Source organism: Oryctolagus cuniculus, chromosome 3 (assembly GCF_051225735.1).
Source record: "Oryctolagus cuniculus isolate XC-2025 breed Fujian yellow rabbit chromosome 3, ASM5122573v1, whole genome shotgun sequence".
Classification (NCBI taxonomy): Eukaryota; Metazoa; Chordata; class Mammalia; order Lagomorpha; family Leporidae; genus Oryctolagus; species Oryctolagus cuniculus.
This window is the reverse complement of record NC_142869.1, coordinates 44340796-44359833: the sequence shown is the minus strand read 5'-3', so window position 1 is coordinate 44359833 and position 19038 is coordinate 44340796. Positions and strand designations below refer to the sequence as shown.

Sequence of the window (19038 nt, the reverse complement as noted above, 5' to 3'; positions counted from 1 at the left end):
ACTACTATTATACTCAATCCCCCAAAAAGGCTTATCTGAAATCAAATATTTGTATTATATTTGTATTATATTGCATATATATATATATATATTCTACATACACCATGAAACACTGACTGAAAATCACATTAATCTTTATAATATCCTAGCCTCTATAACAGTGGTAATTATTTATTTTATAGATCCTATAATGCTTTACACACACTAGTTTCACAATGAATACTCACTGAATAAATAAGTGAAAACACAGATCCTGAGGCGAACAGGCCTTCTGGGAGTGTGAGTTTACAGCATGATGGTATCATAGCTTTGAACTCCAAGACAGCTTGGGGTTTGCAAGGACTGGAAACACCCAGTCTTCTGTGAGACCTCTAAGAGTCTTCTGTTGCTCAAGCAAACTCATCAGTTTCAAATATGAACCATCTACTTAATTAGGGGGGAATTATAGAGTATTAAAACATCTGCTAGCTTCCCTTGATAGAACCACACATTGGATTTTTAAAAATTCACCAAATGCGCCGGCGCCGCGGCTCACTAGGCTAATCCTCCACCTTGAGGCACCGGCACACCGGGTTCTAGACCTGGTCGGGGCACCGGATTCTGTCCCGGTTGCCCCTCTTCCAGGCCAGCCCTCTGCTGTGGCCAGGGAGTGCAGTGGAGGATGGCTCAAGTACTTGGGCCCTGCACTCCATGGGACACCAGGATAAGTACCTGGCTCCTGCCATCGGATCAGCACGGTGCGCCGGCCGCAGCACGCCAGCCGCAGTGGCCATTGGAGGGTGAACCAACGGCAAAGGAAGACCTTTCTGTCTCTCTCTCTCTCTCTCACTGTCCACTCTGCCTGTCAAAAAAAAAAAAAATTCACCAAATGCTATAGAATACTAAGATAGGGACTAGTCCCTTGAGCTACTATAGATTTGGGTGGTCTGAATATGTATGAAAAAGGAACAGGAACAAGGTAGAGAAAGTCAGAACAAAACAGGGAAATCACAAGCAGATGGAAAGAAAGAAATTGATTTTGAGGACATACTAAAAATATGTATTTCATGCCACAAACCTTAACTATGAAAGCACCATATTAAGGTTATAGTAGCAGCCACTCAAGGGAAAAGCACAGGCATTCATTTTGATAATCTCAGTGATTGTCTACACACCTATACCATTCTAATATTGTGGAGGCAAAATAGAAATGTGCAGGCCTGATTTAAGCAACTCACTCTAACCTAAAATTGGTGGGTATTATCATAAACAAAACAAAAAATTGGGGTTGTAGGCAATGTGGTAAGAGTTATAGGTAGATAGTTTGAGCAGAGGACACATTAAGATGAATATTATCTACATTGCATGTATCCTGAGATGCAAATCATTCTGGGAAGTTTAGTGAAAGCAGGAAGGGACTATCATTTATGTCTTAATGCTTTGCCTCAACCTCTCTGTTCTAGTCTGCTTTGTATAAAACTAGATTTTGACAGAGTGGGTAGGGGTTTGACAAATACCACGTTTAAACTGAAGGAATCTGGAAAATGTACAAAAAGTTGTCTAATTTGCCAGTGTATTTCCTCCAGACTATGTCTACACTCTACATGTTAACAAGTGATAAAGTTGATGTGATGGTTTGGGGGCCAGAAAACACTAATAGAGATTCCAAGAGACTATTTATGTCCTGGTAGACTACCTTGATGATGGAGCAACTGCCCTGTGCAGGGAGGGTGGTGAATGGTAGCTTAAAAGTGAAAAGACAATCCCAGCTCCTGATTTCAGCCTGGTCCAGACTTGGCTGTTGTGGCCACTGGGAAAGTGAACCAGCTGATAACAAAAGCTTACCTCTAGCCCCTCTGGAATCGCTGTTTGTACTTCTAGTGTCCAAAAGGTTTGCGATACACAGAGCACAGTCTGTCCAGGCCAATCTCTTACCCAGTTAATTCGTTCATTTTTTGTATAGGCAAGAATGGCTTCTCCAATTACCTAAAAGAAAAAGAAATTGCTAAAGATGAACAGTTTCTTGGATCAGCTCTATAACAAATAGCTAAACTCCTAAACTATATTAATTCATATTACTCATCATTTTAAAACATTCTTAGCCAGTTACAAAGACTCACTTAAGACATGTGATTAAAATATTTAAATTCAAATTTATTCATATACTTAGGAGCAAAACAAATATATCACATGACATGTTATTTTGCTGATACATTATCAATTTGTGTGAATCACATTATAACAATTATTTATTTAATCATATTTAGCTAAAGATACCTGAAATACATTTGGATTAAAAACAAGCATAAATAATTTTATGGTAAAACATAAATTCAAATAGTTTTGCACTTAGATACATCAAATAACTCATAGATAATGATTTCCTTTTAATTCAATCTGATCTCCACTCAGCCATAGGCATGCATGTACATCTACACTCAGCCACATGCATATATGTACACACACACAGCCACATGCATGAGTATATACGCACACTCAACATGTACATGAGAATACATGTGCACTTAGGAAAACTACACAATCCCTCCAAAGTTCCTTCTGTATTGCACTTACAGTGTGTTGCACTCACTCCCTCTCAGTCATATAGTGCAATGCCCAAGGCAATGATGACAGGGATAGATATGTAACTCATTCATACAGAGTGGAGGACTGCAAAGTCAGGTAGTCTAATTTTTGTTCTTTGCTACATGTTTTAAGTCTGGCCCATGTACTTTGCCACATATGTTCAGTGGGTTGACATATCTACTTTTTTTTTAACCATCTATCAGTGGGAAACACTCTATTAAATGATTCAGCTAAAAATAATCTGTCACCTAGGAGGTGATACACACTTCAATGTTTGAATTTCAGAAGAGATTGTCAAAATTAGATTTTTCTGACAGATATATAAGGATGCCCCCATTCTAAATTTTGAGTCTACCTGGGAGATTTATAGAACTGACAAAGATAAAGGGCAGAGTGCTGGCTATTGATAATAAAAGAAAAATTTTAAAGCCAAAGAAGTCACAGAAAGGGCAGGTGAAAATAGCCAACTGTGGGCTGAATAGAAAGGCTCAGCAGAGATATGTCAAGAACATGGAGTAAATATGTGTTCTAGAAGGACACTGTGGAAAAACAAGAAGACATCAAAATCTAAATTATAAAAGGGATTTCTATATGGATAGATAGAAAGAAATAATATGATTATATAAGATTTCACAATATTATATATAAAGTCTACCACCATTATCATCTCCCTGTAGTATCTTTTTTTCTTCTTTTTTTTTTTTTTTTTTTTTTTTTTTTTTGACAGGCAGAGTGGACAGTGAGAGAGAGAGAGACAGAGAGAAAGGTCTTCCTTTTGCCGTTAGTTCACCCTCCAATGGCCGCTGTGGCCGGCGCGCTGCGGCCGGCGCACCGCGCTGATCCAATGGCAGGAGCCAGGAGCCAGGTGCTTTTTCCTGGTCTCCCATGGGGTGCAGGGCCCAAGCACTTGGGCCATCCTCCACTGCACTCCCTGGCCACAGCAGAGAGCTGGCCTGGAAGAGGGGCAACCGGGACAGAATCCGGCGCCCCAACCGGAACTAGAACCCGGTGTGCCGGCGCCACTAGGCGGAGGATTAGCCTAGTGAGCCACGGCGCCGGCCTCCCTGTAGTATCTTATATATAAACATCCACATATATATGCAATAGCTCTTTAAGAAAACAAAACAGCACATAAATACGTATATTTCCTATCTGTCATATTCATATTGCATTTGCTTGCATATTTTACCGACAACAACCTTATATGTGAACATTTTGGAAAGATATTTATTTCTCACATAATTTTTGCCACTGCATCTTAATGCTTTGAAATGGCAACCAAAATATTTTCTTTAAGCGTTGATAAAAACAATAAAAGAATAGTTAAAATAGTATCAGGTGTCCCCGAAAATAATGAGTTATCACTGTATACTACATCAGATAGCAAACCATATACTCAAGCCAACGCTGTTAACTAGTGCTCAAAGAGAAAGTTATTTCATCGCTAACTGCCACATCAATTATAATACCATTTGCAACACAAATACTATTTGTAACAAGGCCTATGAAAACTGAACATTGCTGACCCAGTGTTTCTATACGTGAGAAATTATCATAAGAAAATAGTTCAATCAATGAAACAAGCTATATGCATAAGTACACTCATTTAAATATAATTCATAGTAAGGAAGAAAATGAAAACTGCCCAAAAGATCCTACATTTACTGGAAAATATTATGCAGGCAAGCATTAAAACCATATTTAAGAGGAGAAAGAAACATAAGGGCACATAGAAACATCAAACACCTATATTCCAATTAATCTTTCCAAAAATGTGTAGGAGAATCAAAAAAAGTAATTAGCTAATTAATTAAACTCCTCTCATGCTTCCTGGCTCAATCATGAATCTTATTCTTGATGAATGAGGCCACATTTCAGTAAAAAGAAAGGAGGGTGGGGTGGGGGAGGCAGACATTTGGCCTAGAATTAAGAGACCAATTAAGATGCCCATACCCCATATCATGGTGCCCTGTTCCAGTTCCTGACTCCAGCTTCTTGTGGATGCAGAACTTGGCTCAGTAATCTTTGAGTTCCTTCCACATATCCAAGGGATATCCAGCTCTGGACTTTGGTGTAGCTTAATCCTGGACATTGTGGGTGTTTGAGAAGTGAACTAGAAGATGGAGCTCTCTGTCCCTCTGTATCTCTCTTTGAGTTTCAGTAAATTTTAAAATAGAAAAAAGGGTAATTTCCTTTCCATAAATGAACTTGAATACTCAATCTGTATTTGTTAGCATAATTTTTAATTCTCTAATTACAAAAATAATTTCAAATGACAGTATGTTTTATATGAAGTGGAAACCATTAATTGTAGGAAGTATATATTATTTTATAGCATTTTGGTATGTATCTTAAATACATACAGAACAAAAAGATTTATACATGTTAAGGAAATTCATGTGAATCTGTACAGAGATAATTCTAAAGCAAGACTAAAAATAGACTGGTAGATCAAAGTGTTTCTAATCAGTGATGAAGGAATTAGCATGTAGCCACAAGAAATGAGATGTGCACTACAAAACCAAGTTTTCTGTGGTGCAGATGGTATTTTTCCCACTTTTAAAATGTCACTACAAAATTACTATCATAAGATGCCTTTGCTGTCACATTATCTATTATATTTGAGTTGGTAATTCATATTCCAATTTCTGTCTAAATAACGGTACATTTATCAATGACTCATTTATAATAAGATTAAAAATATATCATCTTTTTCTTAAATTAGTAACAAATATAACCAGCTACCTTGTGGATGGAGTTAATCATAATTCTTTCTAATTCAACCAACCACTTCTCCACTTGACCTCTTGCTTTGGCTGTTGAAATGGTCTCTACAAGTTCCACAACTTCTCCTTCACTACTCTTCATGTGAGTAATGTCTAAAGTTTCTGTAAATTCTACCTTTGCAATTCCTTCAAAACATTTCTTCAAGTGAGGTTGCACCCTATTAGGAAAAAAAGTATTTTTAAGAGAGTCAATAAAATTAAAATATTTCCTAAAAGCCAGTATTCTTTTGCACCAATCTTCATTTAAAATTCATATATGTGTACTAAGTATTAGGCTCATGCTAGATGCTACTAGGGATGAAGTACCAAGCATAAGCCAAAAACACACATACAAAAGAAAAACACAATCTTTCTTACATGGATTATATAGTCAAATGGAAGGTCAGCATTAATTGAATAATTACAAAGGACATGTAAAATTGCAATCAAAGTAATAGCTACAGGGGCCAGCATCATGGCATAGTGGGTAAAGCCACAGCCAGAGACATCGGCATCCCCATATGGTTCGAGTCCTGGCTGCTCCACTTCTGATCCAGCTCCCTAATGATGTGCCTGGGAAACCAGCAAAAGATGGCCCACAGGTTTGGGCCCCTGCCACCAACATGGAGGACCTGGAAGAAGCTCCTGTCTCCTGGCTTCAGATAAGGCCAGCTCTGGCCATTGTGGTCATTTGGTGAGTGAACCAGTCGATGAAAGATTTTCTCTCTCTGTTTCTCCCCTCATACCGGATCTCCCTCCCCTCCATAGACTCTGCCTTTCAAATAAATAGATCTTTTAAAAAAATAAAGAATAAAAAAGAGTTACAGAAGAAACATGTATAAGGCTTCACTTTTAACACAATCATCTGAAAGTTGCTAAAAGTAAAATAAGGAGCAAATCCATTTCAACAGATAAATATGCTAATCTGAAGAATCTTCGAATGCAGAAATGTAGTCATTTCAACTGGGATCTTCAGAGGCTTCTTGAAAATTATGGGGTAGGTTTAGTGCTTTGAGTACTTCAGAGTTTACTAAATCAACTGCTTTGACATTACCCAACTGTTAGTCTATTCAACGTAATATAGATGGACTGACTAAATCCCTTATTTTGGTGCATTACCAATAACCAATGCCATTCATCTTTCAAGTGGGTAAAAAGAAGTAGAGTATAAAATCTCAAATAGAAATGTGAGAGTGAATTTATCTTTTTGTCTGAATTACTTGCTTCCTACTTTGAAGGCACAGATGCAAAAGTAATGAATTAACAAGTATCTATTCACTGCCTCCTATATATTAGAGGCTCCTCTAAAGACTGGGGAATCATTGCTATGGGGAGAAAAAGTAAAAAGTCTTTGTCATCACAGAACTTACCTTCTGCTAGAGAAAGAAAAGCAGTAAACAAATAATTAAATTGATTAAATTGTAGGGTATACCAGATGTTAACAAGTATTCAAAAGGAAAATAAGACAGGGAAGGCAAGTTCAGGAAAGATGGCCAGAAAGTGCTAGAGGCATTGCCACTTTAAATATGATGACCAAGGAAGGCCCCCTTGATAGCAGATGCTTGAGCAGATTTCCACAAAGACCTACAGGAGGTAAAGGAAGCAGTCGTACAGGCATTTGGGCTAGGAGCATCCTAGGCAGAGAGCGCAGCACACTGAAGGAGGAGGCTGCCCTTTTTATGGTGGAATTGGAAGCAAGCTGGTGAAGTGTAACAGAGTGAACAAGAAGATGACTAACAGCAGATGAACACAAAGGATAATGAGGACCATCTGTGTGTATCATTGCAAGCTATCGTGAGAGCTTCTGACTGTGATGTAAAGGAGTGATGTGCTTTGAGAATCTTGTAATAAAATAGGAGATAAGAAATCCATTCCCTAAGGTCATCACATTTGGGGAAAAATACCCATCAATGATACCAGTTATGCTTTTTTTTTTTTTTTTTTTTTATTTTTATTTTTTGACAGGCAGAGTGGACAGTGAGAGAGAGAGACAGAGAGAAAGGTCTTCCTTTGCCGTTGGTTCACCCTCCAATGGCCGCCGTGGCCGGCGCGCTGCGGCCGGCACACCGCGCTGATCCAATGGCAGGAGCCAGGAGCCAGGTGCTTTTCCTGGTCTCCCATGCAGGTGCAGGGCCCAAGCACCTGGGCCATCCTCCACTGCACTCCCTGGCCACAGCAGAGGGCTGGCCTGGAAGAGGGGCAACCGGGACAGAATCCGGCACCCCGACCGGGACTAGAACCCGGTGTGCCGGCGCCGCTAGGCGGAGGATTAGCCTAGTGAGCCGCGGCACCGGCCAATACCAGTTATGCTTTTAACACTTATTCAAAATCAATTTTTGACAATATTTAGAATATTATTAAAGAAAATTATCATACAAATGTGATTACATATATGTAGTTATATTCTACCTTATTCTAAAAGTTAAATTTAAAGCAGATAAATTTAGCCATGTGTTACAGCACATGTAAGTGACTTACCTGGTGGGATCTTTAGTCTCAGACAGTATCTCAAGAAGTTCATCATTTGACAAGAAAAAGAATCTGGGAAAGAAGAGACGTTTCTTTTCCAAATATTCATTAAGTCCTTTAAGAATGAGTTCTAATAGTTCATTAGATTTTTTCAGCCTTTCCAAAATTCTCTCAATAGTTACAACTGTCAAAACATGTTTATTCTAAAATAAAAAAAACCTTAAGATTATTAGATATTAACATATATCAAATTATAGTTGGAGTTATACATTTGATCATACAAGAATTATGCAAATTTTAAGGTGAATATTTATTTTTAAAAACTGATCTTCTGTATATAAAGAGAATTGAAAATGAATCTTGAATATGAATGGAAGGGGAGAGGGAGTGGGAAAGGAGAGGATTGCGGGTGGGAGGGAAGTTATAGGGAGGGAAGACATTATAATCTATAAGCTGTACTTTGGAAATTTATATTCATTAAATAAAAGTTAAAAAAAATAAATAAACAAAAAGTAGTCTTGCAAATTTTATGTCTACCTGGCCTCTTTAATTATGTAAAAGTCATGTTGCCTTGATCTTTAGACATCTTATTCATAATTTCTAACTTGGAAAGTATAAGAAGTAGAAAAATATCATACAAAAGGGAAAAAAAAGAGAATACAGTCTAAACTAACAGAAAAGACAGGGAAACAAAAAGAATGAGATGTGACCCCTTTTCTTTCATTCTTTAAGGACAGAGTACTCTAGTTATTCATCAATAATAATAATAATAAAATATAATATCTGTTTTATAACTATAGATGAAAAAAGAAGCCAGGGTAGAAGTTTTCTATAAAGATTTTATTTTGTAAATAACTGTTCTTGGAACTATACATGGTATAGTTCAAGATGTGCTCTTTCTGAACTCCCTACAACCTAAGACTTTCCACTTTTAAGGTTTAGAATTCTGAAAATGTCACTGTGAACTGTTTGCTTTAAAGTAGTTCAAATACAATCAACTACTTTCAAAATAGCTTTCTTTTATGCTGCAGGATTTAAAAATAAGCACTGCAACCGAAAGCTGAGCTTAAGAACTCATATTATTTAAAAAATAAAAGGAGCTTATTGATTTCATAAAATGTCCATACAGGAAACACTGAGTTTATAAAAATCATTAGAAATACTAATAGTTCCCTGCTATTGGCCAAGGAAAGACTGTAGAAAAGGATCCAAGTGGTTAGGTCCTTCTACCCACAAGGAAGACCCAAATGAAGCTCCTGGTTTGGGCCAGGGTTATGGCCATCTGTGGAGTGAAACAGCAGATGAAAGAGCTTTCTCTCTCTCTCCCTATAATTGACTTCCAAATAAATAGATAAATAAATCTTTAAAAATACATGTGTATACATATATATGTATGTATATATATATATATATATATATAAAATCTAGCTATAGCTGAAATGAAATTATTTTTCTTTTTATTTACTGTGTGGTTCTTGTTAGCTGGGCCTATTTTTGGTCTTATAATTCCAAACTCAATGTTCACCATTGACAAAGTAAGAAAATTTCTTCACAAAATAAACATAAAAATGTTAAAAAGAGTTGCTAAAACACAATACTGCAGAGATTTCAGTCATCATACCAAATAAGAAATGTCATGAGTACAAACCAGACATTTATTAATACATAGGATATTTTATAAAATTTAAGTGAAATTAAATAAATAGCATTTTTCCTAGTTAAAAATTAAACTGAATTTTTATATTACCTATTCAAACTTATTTTTGGTATTGAATCACACCTGAGAGCTCAACCATACATGTCAGCTTAAGTTGTTTCACAGGAATTTTATTCCAGGGCAGAGGTCTCAAAAGTATTTTTGTTAATGTACTTTGGAATCTGACTAAAAAGGAAAGATATAACTTTTCTTCTTTGTTTTGAATTTGTCTTGGAAACACAGTAACTTGATAAAAAATAATTATCACTAATACTAGTTGTCTCAATAAAATAGGAATATATAAAATATGCAGTATGATTATATAAACTTTAAGGGTATAAAAATTTTACACGGCATTTTATTATCCTCCCTAACAGTTTTATGTTTCAAATAGACATTAAACACACACACTGCAGGACAAGGACTCAAGTCATAATTTACGTGGGCAATTCATCCAAATAAGGATAGAGTAGAACTCCTACATGCTTAAATTCAAAAATCAAAAGAGTGTTCTTAGAGTGCCACCTTCTGGAAAAGTAGGCTATTCTTTGGGAGAAAAAAAAAAGCTGAATTGTTGCTAATAAATGAGAAAAACTCCTTTCACAAATTAACAGTATTTGTTTTATTCTCAGCCAAAGAATTTATTTCAATGTTATTGTTCCATATAAAAGATTCAAAGCTTAAAAAACAGTTATTGAAACAAAAGGTCACATTCCCTTCATCACATACTAAAATCACCAAGACAAGAACAACAACAAACAAAAAATCCTCTGGAAATACATAGCATTCCAGTAAAATATTTTCAACCATTAAGTTACTGAGGTCAAACCCATTTAACCAGGTAGCTCAATGACTCCGAACCAAATAAGCTACTCCTAAATGAACACAGGCATTAATCTATGTACCTGGGGCTGACGCTGTGGCACAGCAGGTAAAACTGCTGCCCGCAGTGCTGCTATTCCATATGGGCAAGGTTTGAGTCCCAGCTGCTTCATTTCAGATCCAGCTCTATGCTATGGCCTGGGAAAGCAGTAGAAGATGGCCCAAGTCCTTGGGCCCTTGTACCCATGTAGGAGACCCAGAAGAAGCTTAAGCTCCTGCCTCCTGGCTTTGGATTGGCCCAGCTTCAGCCGTTGCGGCCATTTGGGGAGTGAACCAGTGGACGGAAGCCCTCTCTCTCTCTCTCTTAGCCTCTGCCTCTCTGTAACTCTGCCTTTCAAGTAAATAAATAAATCTTATTAAAAATAATCTATGTACCTTTGTAGATGGGCTTTAAATATATTAAAATTATCATATCAAGACTGCAAATGAAATAATTCATTCTCTCCTAGTAAGAAAATGAGAATAGAGACTGCTTCAGATAAAGGAAAGAGCCTAAAATCAGTTTCTATTCCACACCCTGCTCCTTGGGAACTGGTGACTTTGCATGATCATATGCCTAACCTGAATCTTTTAATCTTTTCCTTATCTTCAAAACAGAGATAAGAGCCCTCTCTCAAAGCTGGCATGAAGATCAAAGTAGACAACATACTTGAAATGACTGATATAGTGCCTCAGACACATACACTTGAAACTACCCTTTTCATCTTCTCTTGATCTGGGGGAGAGAGAGAGAGGGAGAGAAAGAGAGAGAGAGACTGACTGACTCTGGGGGGAGGAGAGAATGTGACATCTATATCACTCTATCAGTTTTATGGAGTTAAAATGAACATTTTATAACCCACCATCCTTCAAGCAAGATTATTTATCATAGTAAATATAAAACTAACTTTAAATCCTTTGCCATAAACTCCTGGTACAGAGTAGGCGTTCTATGAATATTGTTGAATGCTTGAGTGAATGCAGGATGAGTCAATCCTGTGGCTACACAGGGAACCTACAGCTCTTCAGGCTGAACTAGGGCTGGTACTCAGCTACAATCTAAGGACTTAACAATAAGATGTTGTAACATGAAGCCACTAGAAATTTGAAAAAGTATGACTTCCTTGATACTTTCTGTCTCCTAGAAGGGAAGAAAGGAATTCCCAACACATTTCCTAGTTAAACAAAAGATTTTACAACTTTTAGCTCTCTCTCTCTCTCTCTCTCTCTCCTTCAAAAGCATCACTAATTTCATCAATTCAAATGACAGTTTGCCAGTTGTCGACATTTCTAAACTAAATGACTGATACCAAGGGCTTGAAACCTCATTTGAGTGCATAGAGAGAGCTTTCTAATTACTGCTGCCAGGGAAGTTCATGGAAAACAGTTCTGTATACTCAGTGGAATTGAATTCAAGTCTGTTTAGTAAGTTTCTGGAAGCGAAACTTCGTGGACAGAAATCCCTGTACAAAAGAAAACTGATGGTTCTAGCATTGTGGCACAGCAGGTAAAGTCACCACCTGAGAGCTAGCATTCCATATGGGCATCAGTTCATGTCCTGGCTGCTCCATTTCTGATCCAGCTCCCTACTTATGGCTTGCAAGAGCAGTGGAGAATGGCCCTGGTGTTTGGGCCCCTGCCATCCATGTGGGAGACCTATTAGAAGCTACAGGCTTCCGCCGGGCCCAGCACTAGCCGTTGCAACGATCTGGGGAATAAATTAGTGAATGTAAGATCTTTCTATTTCTCTGTGTCTCCTTCTCTCTCTGTAACTTTTTCAAATAAATAAATAAATCTTTTAAAAAATAGAATGAAGATAAACAAAAGAAAAAAATGATAAGAACCTTATTAAATCTTTTCAATAAGGAAAGAAATGTGGGTCAACTGAGTAAAACTTTAAGCCCCCTTATAATTTTAAGATTCTTTGACCTCTGGGGGCAAGCATTTAAGTGTGAGTCCTATGGTTTTCTTTTTGGAGAAAGAACAAGTTTGTTTCTGCCAGGTTTCGAACCGGGAACCTTTCGCGTGTTAGGCAAATGTGATAACCACTACACTACGGAAACCACCATTGATCTTCTGTATATAAAGAAAATCGAAAATGTATCTTGATGTGAATGGAAGGGGAGAGGGAGTGGGAAAGGGGAGGGTTGCAGGTGGGAGGGACGTTATGGGGGGGAAGCCATTATAATCCATAAGCTGTACTTTGGAAATTTATATTCATTAAATAAAAGTTAAAAAAAAAAGATTCTTTGACCTCATCAGGAATAGAAATCCTTCGTTTAAGACCTAGAATCATTCTAGGATTAATATTTCTAGAAGTCAACTTACCTAATGCCAAATTTTCACAGGAAGTTTTTCAGAATAATTGCAGAATCTTCAGAACTACTAATTCAAGAATTAATCTCAATTATTAATTTACTCTTTTAAGAAATATTTTTGAGGTCCTGCTACATGCCAGTCACTATGCTAAGTGTTTGTGTGAAAACAGTGGTCAAAACAGACAAAAATCCCAGGCTCCATGGGTGAGACAGATAATAAATAGCAAGTGTAACCATTCATAAATTATATAAGTCAGGAAATGACAGATGTAAAAAAAAGTGAAAATATATAAGAAGTGCCAGGAAAGGCAAAAGCAGGTTGATTTTAAATAGATTGCTTGATGTGAACCTCTTTATAAAGGTGATATCTGAGAAAGATTTCAAGGCAGCAAAGCATTCACTCTGCAGATATTCAGAGGTACAGTGCTCCAGGCAGCAAATTCAACCAATGTAATGGCCTGGGGTTCAGTGTGTTTGGTATGTGCTATTAAAGGAAAGAGAAGAAGGAAACCAATGTAGTTGGAATTGAGTAAACAAACTGGAAAGTTATAAGGAAAGAGAAGTTAAAAGATGGAGGGAACATATCAAGAACTTCCTATTCAATGAAACTAGTGAAACATCCCCACTCAGAAGCAGCTCTTGGGAGAGGGGAAGTGGAGAGGGAAGTGGAGTGGGAGTAGGGGTGGGAGGGCAGATATTCTGGGAAGAATCACTATTTTCCTAAAGTTGTACTTATGAAATTTATACTCATTAAATAAAAGGTTTCTTTGTAAAGCAAAATAAAAAACAGCAACAATAAATAAAGATACTGAGAAGCGAATTGTTGCGGGTAGCTTATCAAGTGAACTGGTGAGAGTGTCATTCCAACTTTCACTCCTTAATTCCCAGACCCATGTAGCCTGCTGACAGGAGAAATCATATATTTGGAGCTGGTGGAGAACATACAGCATGTATACTAGAACTGCACCCCAAATAACTTTAAAAGGAAAAAGCAAAAAGACCCTAGTTTAGAGGAAATATAGGCAAGGGCTATAAAAAATAATCGAATATAAAGATTACCATTTCATCCATATACAGTAAATTTTAATTTCAGATCATTTTTAGTTTTAGTTTCAGATCGTTGAAACTACTATAGAGTAAATTAAAAATATATTATCTTAGAAAGAAAGAGGGAGGGAGGCAGGGAAAGAAATATATTATTAAATCTAAGAACTATATTGAATCTGTTAAAAACTAAGAATAAAAATGTAAAAGAACTTCACTTCAAACTCACAAACTATTATCTTCCCTGAGATACAGTGAATGAGTCTTCAATATGAGCCATTTCACTTTTCCTAAACTCAATGTTCATAGCAGGACCTATTAATCTCATGTGTATCAATCAATTGCCTCACTTCCTTGCCATCTGAGTTCCTTGGTAGAAGCAATGTTGTGTGGAAATATGACAAAATGAATAAGTCGCTCAGGAAGTGAGCAATAGTGTTGGCTGGAGCTTGGGGTGAGGAAAAAAATTCATCTGTTACAAATTACTGCTCCCATCTCCACTGAGTCAGGACCATTGAAGTCAACTCCTAAAAAATGGTTACTAGGTCCCTCCAGGTGTGGCTCTGTATCAGAAATATTATGTTTCTAATAATTTCTGTTACTGGCAGTAGTGTAGATGAGGAGTAGTTTGTGATGATGAATCAAATCCCATAATTCCCCTCCATGCCATCATGACTTCTCTGTTTATAGCTAGAGTGGCCATTTATCCTAGTTTGATGAGGGGAATTCTGATTTATTCTTCATTTCCTATATTACTACTTATTTTAACTCTCAAAGGTTCTCCAGTATGGACAATATATTACATGACTCTTATTTCACAGCTCACTGTACACACACTGACATATGCTGGTTGACATTCACAAAATAGGTCAACTGATCAACCATATAATTAAATGCCTTCCTTTACAATGGCACCTTTTTTCAAGAATTCACATGGAACACCAATATGCTCACATTATAATCTATTCTGTGAACCCTTTAATTGTTCTCCTTTAGACATTCTTTTTCTGATCTTTCAATTTTGTTTCTTTTAAGTCCTTAATTATTCAGTGGAACTATTTTTTACTGACAATCATCAATGTAGATCCAAGAAAGATTAAAAACAAAAAACCTAGAACACTCATTGAAGTTGTGCCACTAGAAGGATTCCTTGCTCTTGTTCTTTAAGACCATTCTAAAATAGGGCTGTAAGTTCCAATTCTGAATAGTACAATCTTATTCTGTACAAAGATTTTAAAGTCAGTCTCTAATTTCCTTCAATTTCGTCAAGTATCTTTAACCATTTCACTCTCATTGAGATGGGCCATCACAAGCCAAGTTTAGTCAACAAAGCAAATAAAACAGAACAACTCACTTCTCTTGGAAGCACTTTGAAACCAGACTCTGGTAAGTGAACTCACATCAACAAATGTGACCACATCTAACTTATTTTCTTTCTTCCCTGAACAAGCACCACCACAATACACTTCCACCCATATTTCTACAGACATCTACCAAGGCATCTGGCAAAGACGGCAAAGGAAGCAGAGTTTGAGGGTCAGCATACCCAGAGTCAATCAAATCCACTCAACTGTCCCCATTTCCAGTTCTCACCATCACACTCTTCCCCAGTGAGTAACCTCTCTTTCGCATAAAATATCTGGAAAGAAGGTTAAGGACTAAGTTAAATTGCAATTTGGCAACTCATAACATTAGACTCTATCACTCTTTTTTGCCTATGTCAAACTTATAGCCATGAGAAATAAAAGGTTCTTTGAGGACAACCACAGAAGTTCCTCAGTTATCTGACCATATCTTTTATACAGAATTTGAAACTTTGAATCATGCCATTTCTTTAATTTCATCAATGCTTTTGGATGAATTCAGCCTATCTCATACCCCTTGTATGTCAAATTCCTACCATATTTATGTATTTCATTAACCATTTGGTCCAGCAAAGACTTGCCTATGAACCAGACTGTTCCAGAAGACAAGGAGCATCAATTTACATAATCAATTTTTGTACTGCATGCCAGGTACTACAAGTGTCCTTTTTTCAAAGGATGACATCATTACCCTAAACCCAACTAAGTAATTCTAGCTTCCATCCTTGAGGTTCTGATAATTTATTCAAGTTTAGTAGGGACTCTCTCTAGGTATATTAAGAAAAAAAGGAATTTAACAGGGAATGAATAACAAAATCTTGGAACAGCCATAAGGAATACATTCCAGGCTGGGCTTCCTAGAGGGATTTCAAAAACAGCATAGAGGGCTGGTAGCTGTGGCGCTGTAGGCTAGGCCTCTGCCTGTGGCACCTGAATCCCATATGAATGCTGGATCTTATCCTGGCTTCTGTTTTTCCAATCCAGCTCTCTGCTTGTAGCCTGGAAAACAGAGGAAGGTGGCCTAAGTGCTTAGGCCCCTGCACACACATGGAGACCCAGAAGAAGCTCCTGTCTCCTGGCTTCGGATAGGCTCACCTGCAGCCATTGTGGCCATTTAGGAGTGAACCAGCAGATGGAAGTCCTTTCTCTCTGTCTGTCTCTGTCTCTCCCTCTGTAACTCTACCTCTCAAATAAATAAATAAATATTATAAAAATAAAAAGAACACTATGGAACTGGCCTTTTAGGGCTTACTACCTCTGCCTCCAACAGGACAAACTGATAGTACCACTGGACTACTGAGTTCAAGAAACTATAAGGGGGGCTGTGATTTTAGGATCACAAGGTAGGATCAAGAGACTGCTATCACCAGTCTCTCAATACCCATAAAACTGATGAGTAGACACTGAAATCCTACTGGAAAAGTAAAGAAGTTATGTGTCCATGATCAGGATTGATAGAAATATCTAAAATGGCAAGAGGGCCATGGTTTTACTTATGTTTTCCATATCCCAAATGAGCATGTCCACTTGGAAAATCTAATTCATTTCCAGAAATTTAGACGCTAAACAGCCAGGGAAATGTCATTTCTAGCTTTCCAGCTCATCAGAAAAAGGTGAGGTGCTTGGTGCCAAGTGGTCATATTTACTATACAAAAAAAGAAAAAAAAAAAAAAGAATGACCCCAAAGTTTTTGTCTGAGCAGCACAGAGTATGACAAGGGATTGAACTAGAAGAGAAAAGGGTTTGAGGAGAAATTCAAGACTGTCTTCTGCCTTGGATGGAATACAAAATATTTGGCTGAGCAAAAATTCACAGTTGGGGGTGAAATGCAGTAAACATGAACAGAGATTATCCATTTCTCTCACCTCCATCTGGTGGGTAATTAACTGATTCCTACCCCTGAACCTTGGGAAAGGCACCTGAGAGTCATCATAAAGTTTTCACCTGCCAGAAAAGACAGACAGAGCATCTTTCCCAGCTGGAAGTCTGCTTAGCTGCCAGGTGTGCTGACCAGCTCCAGTGCTACCAGAACAGAAAAAGAACCATAGGAGAATGTGGTGTGATGGGACAGCCAGATGAACACAGGTGAGGACCAGGTGCTCAGGGTTATTAAGAGGTAATGAATTCTACTTTTCTCAGACTCCACTTTTGGGCTAAGGAAGGCAGGTGAAATTAAGGTGCAGATTTGTGAAATACTGATACACCATGGAACAAAAATACACATATATCAGAGCAAGTGGCAAAAGGCAGGTTTGAAGATGCTGCCAAATCTCACGGAGGATGACTAAACCCACATGGGTGCCCTGTTGGGTTCTTCACCTGTCTACACTGAGCCAATGGGTGCCTTTTATCTATCCACAACTGGTCAAAATGCATGACCAGTTATGATGACCAATAGTAAAAGCACAGTGCCTGGATGTCCACAACAGGAAGGTATCCATTTTATGATCTCTTACAAAGAAGAACAGCCAATTTTGCAACATCAGTTACATCAGGAAATGGGTTTTCACTTTTGTGATCTTCCTTCCTTCCTTCCTACCTTCCTTCTCTTCCTTCCTTCCTTCCTTCCTTCCTTCCTTCCTTCCTTCCTTCCTTCCTTCCTTCCTTCCTTCCTTCCTTCCTTCCTTCCTTCCTTCCTTCCTTCCTTTCCTCTCCCTCTTCCTGTGTCTTCCCCATCCATCTGTCCCTCCTTCTCTTCACCTTATCCTTGTTCCAACACCAATGATGAGCACTTAGGATGCAGAGAATGAGTGCAGGAGAGTAGTACCCAACCAAGTCTCCCCAACACTGGAGCCTCAGGTTTCTCTGCATTGTGGAAGAAGCAGAGCTCAGAATAGAACACTGACATTCTGAAACAAGTACAGTAAGTCTTCACAGACTAAACTATATTAATAAGCAAAAGTGATATAAATTTTTGGATTACACTGGAAGGCTAGTAAGGGAGCCTCCTCCAGTGAGAAAGGGGGCTTTGGTCAAGCATAGTTGGTAGCAGATACCAAAACAGAAAATCATATCAGGTTTATACCTCAAGGAACCAAGATGTCTCAATCAAGCCAGTTATATTAACAATAGAAATTACATTCTATTTTTAATCTTTGAAGCTTTTTTTTTTTTGCAAAGTAAGACAATCTTCATTAGAAACCCCTAAGAATGAAAGTGATAACGTTTTATACTGAGCAATTAATCCAGTGGCCTCCACTACCCAGATTGGCTCATTAGACTTCCTGAGAGGATACAGATTCATGTTTATTTTCAAACCTACGGAGGACATGAGCAAAAAATGCCTTGAATATTAATATATTGAGAAAGAGAAATGCAAAGAGTTGAGGAAGAAAATTGTCTTGCAGCAAAAACAAAAAAAAATTAAAATAAAATGCCACCCCCCCAAAAAATCTCTGCTTACTTAGCAATGAGGGCAAATAATGTTTTGTTTGCTTTTAACTCAGAAATTTTATAAGAACAAAAACCTGCCTCCTTTATTTGTCAGTCCCAGCATAGCTGCCCCTTTCTAGGCACTGAAGTATCTATAAAATTCTTGAGCTACATGGAATTTTGAAGAATATTTTTATCAAATCTCAAAAAAGTTTAAAAAAGTAATGACACTAAACACAACATTTACTTTTTGCTTTTCAAGCCCACAAAAAATTTCTTCATCCCCTTTCAAATATAGTACATGTTATAAGTGTTTGTTTTGTACTGTAGTAAGAAAACTATATGAAAGACCAAACAGAAAATAAATTAATTAAAAGTAAGTATATTATAAAATGACTCACTAATAGATCCTTTAAATTTGAAATTAATTCAAGTGTGAGTAATTTTATAAAAGCTCTGTTTTATAGAGATTTAAGTATATATTTAAATAGAAACTAATTAAATAAATTCATATCTATCTGTCTGGATATTTTCCTGTCAAATAATATAGCTTATGTCAATACAGTATTATCAGTACTTAGGCA

General features: G+C 37.3%; 1 protein-coding gene across 2 annotated transcripts in view; it reads right to left on the bottom strand.

Annotated features, from left to right (window-relative positions):
* DNAH7 (dynein axonemal heavy chain 7) overlaps window positions 1–19038 on the bottom strand; it is a 384555-nt gene that overhangs the window by 239404 nt on the left and 126113 nt on the right. For both annotated transcript variants that reach the window (XM_089330144.1, XM_089330145.1), the window contains 3 exons: window positions 7809–8002; window positions 5311–5509; window positions 1825–1965 (listed from right to left, as the gene is read on the bottom strand). In XM_089330144.1, the coding sequence (XP_089186270.1) occupies window positions 1825–1965; window positions 5311–5509; window positions 7809–8002 (534 nt within the window). The remainder of the gene's footprint in view (window positions 1–1824; window positions 1966–5310; window positions 5510–7808; window positions 8003–19038) is intronic.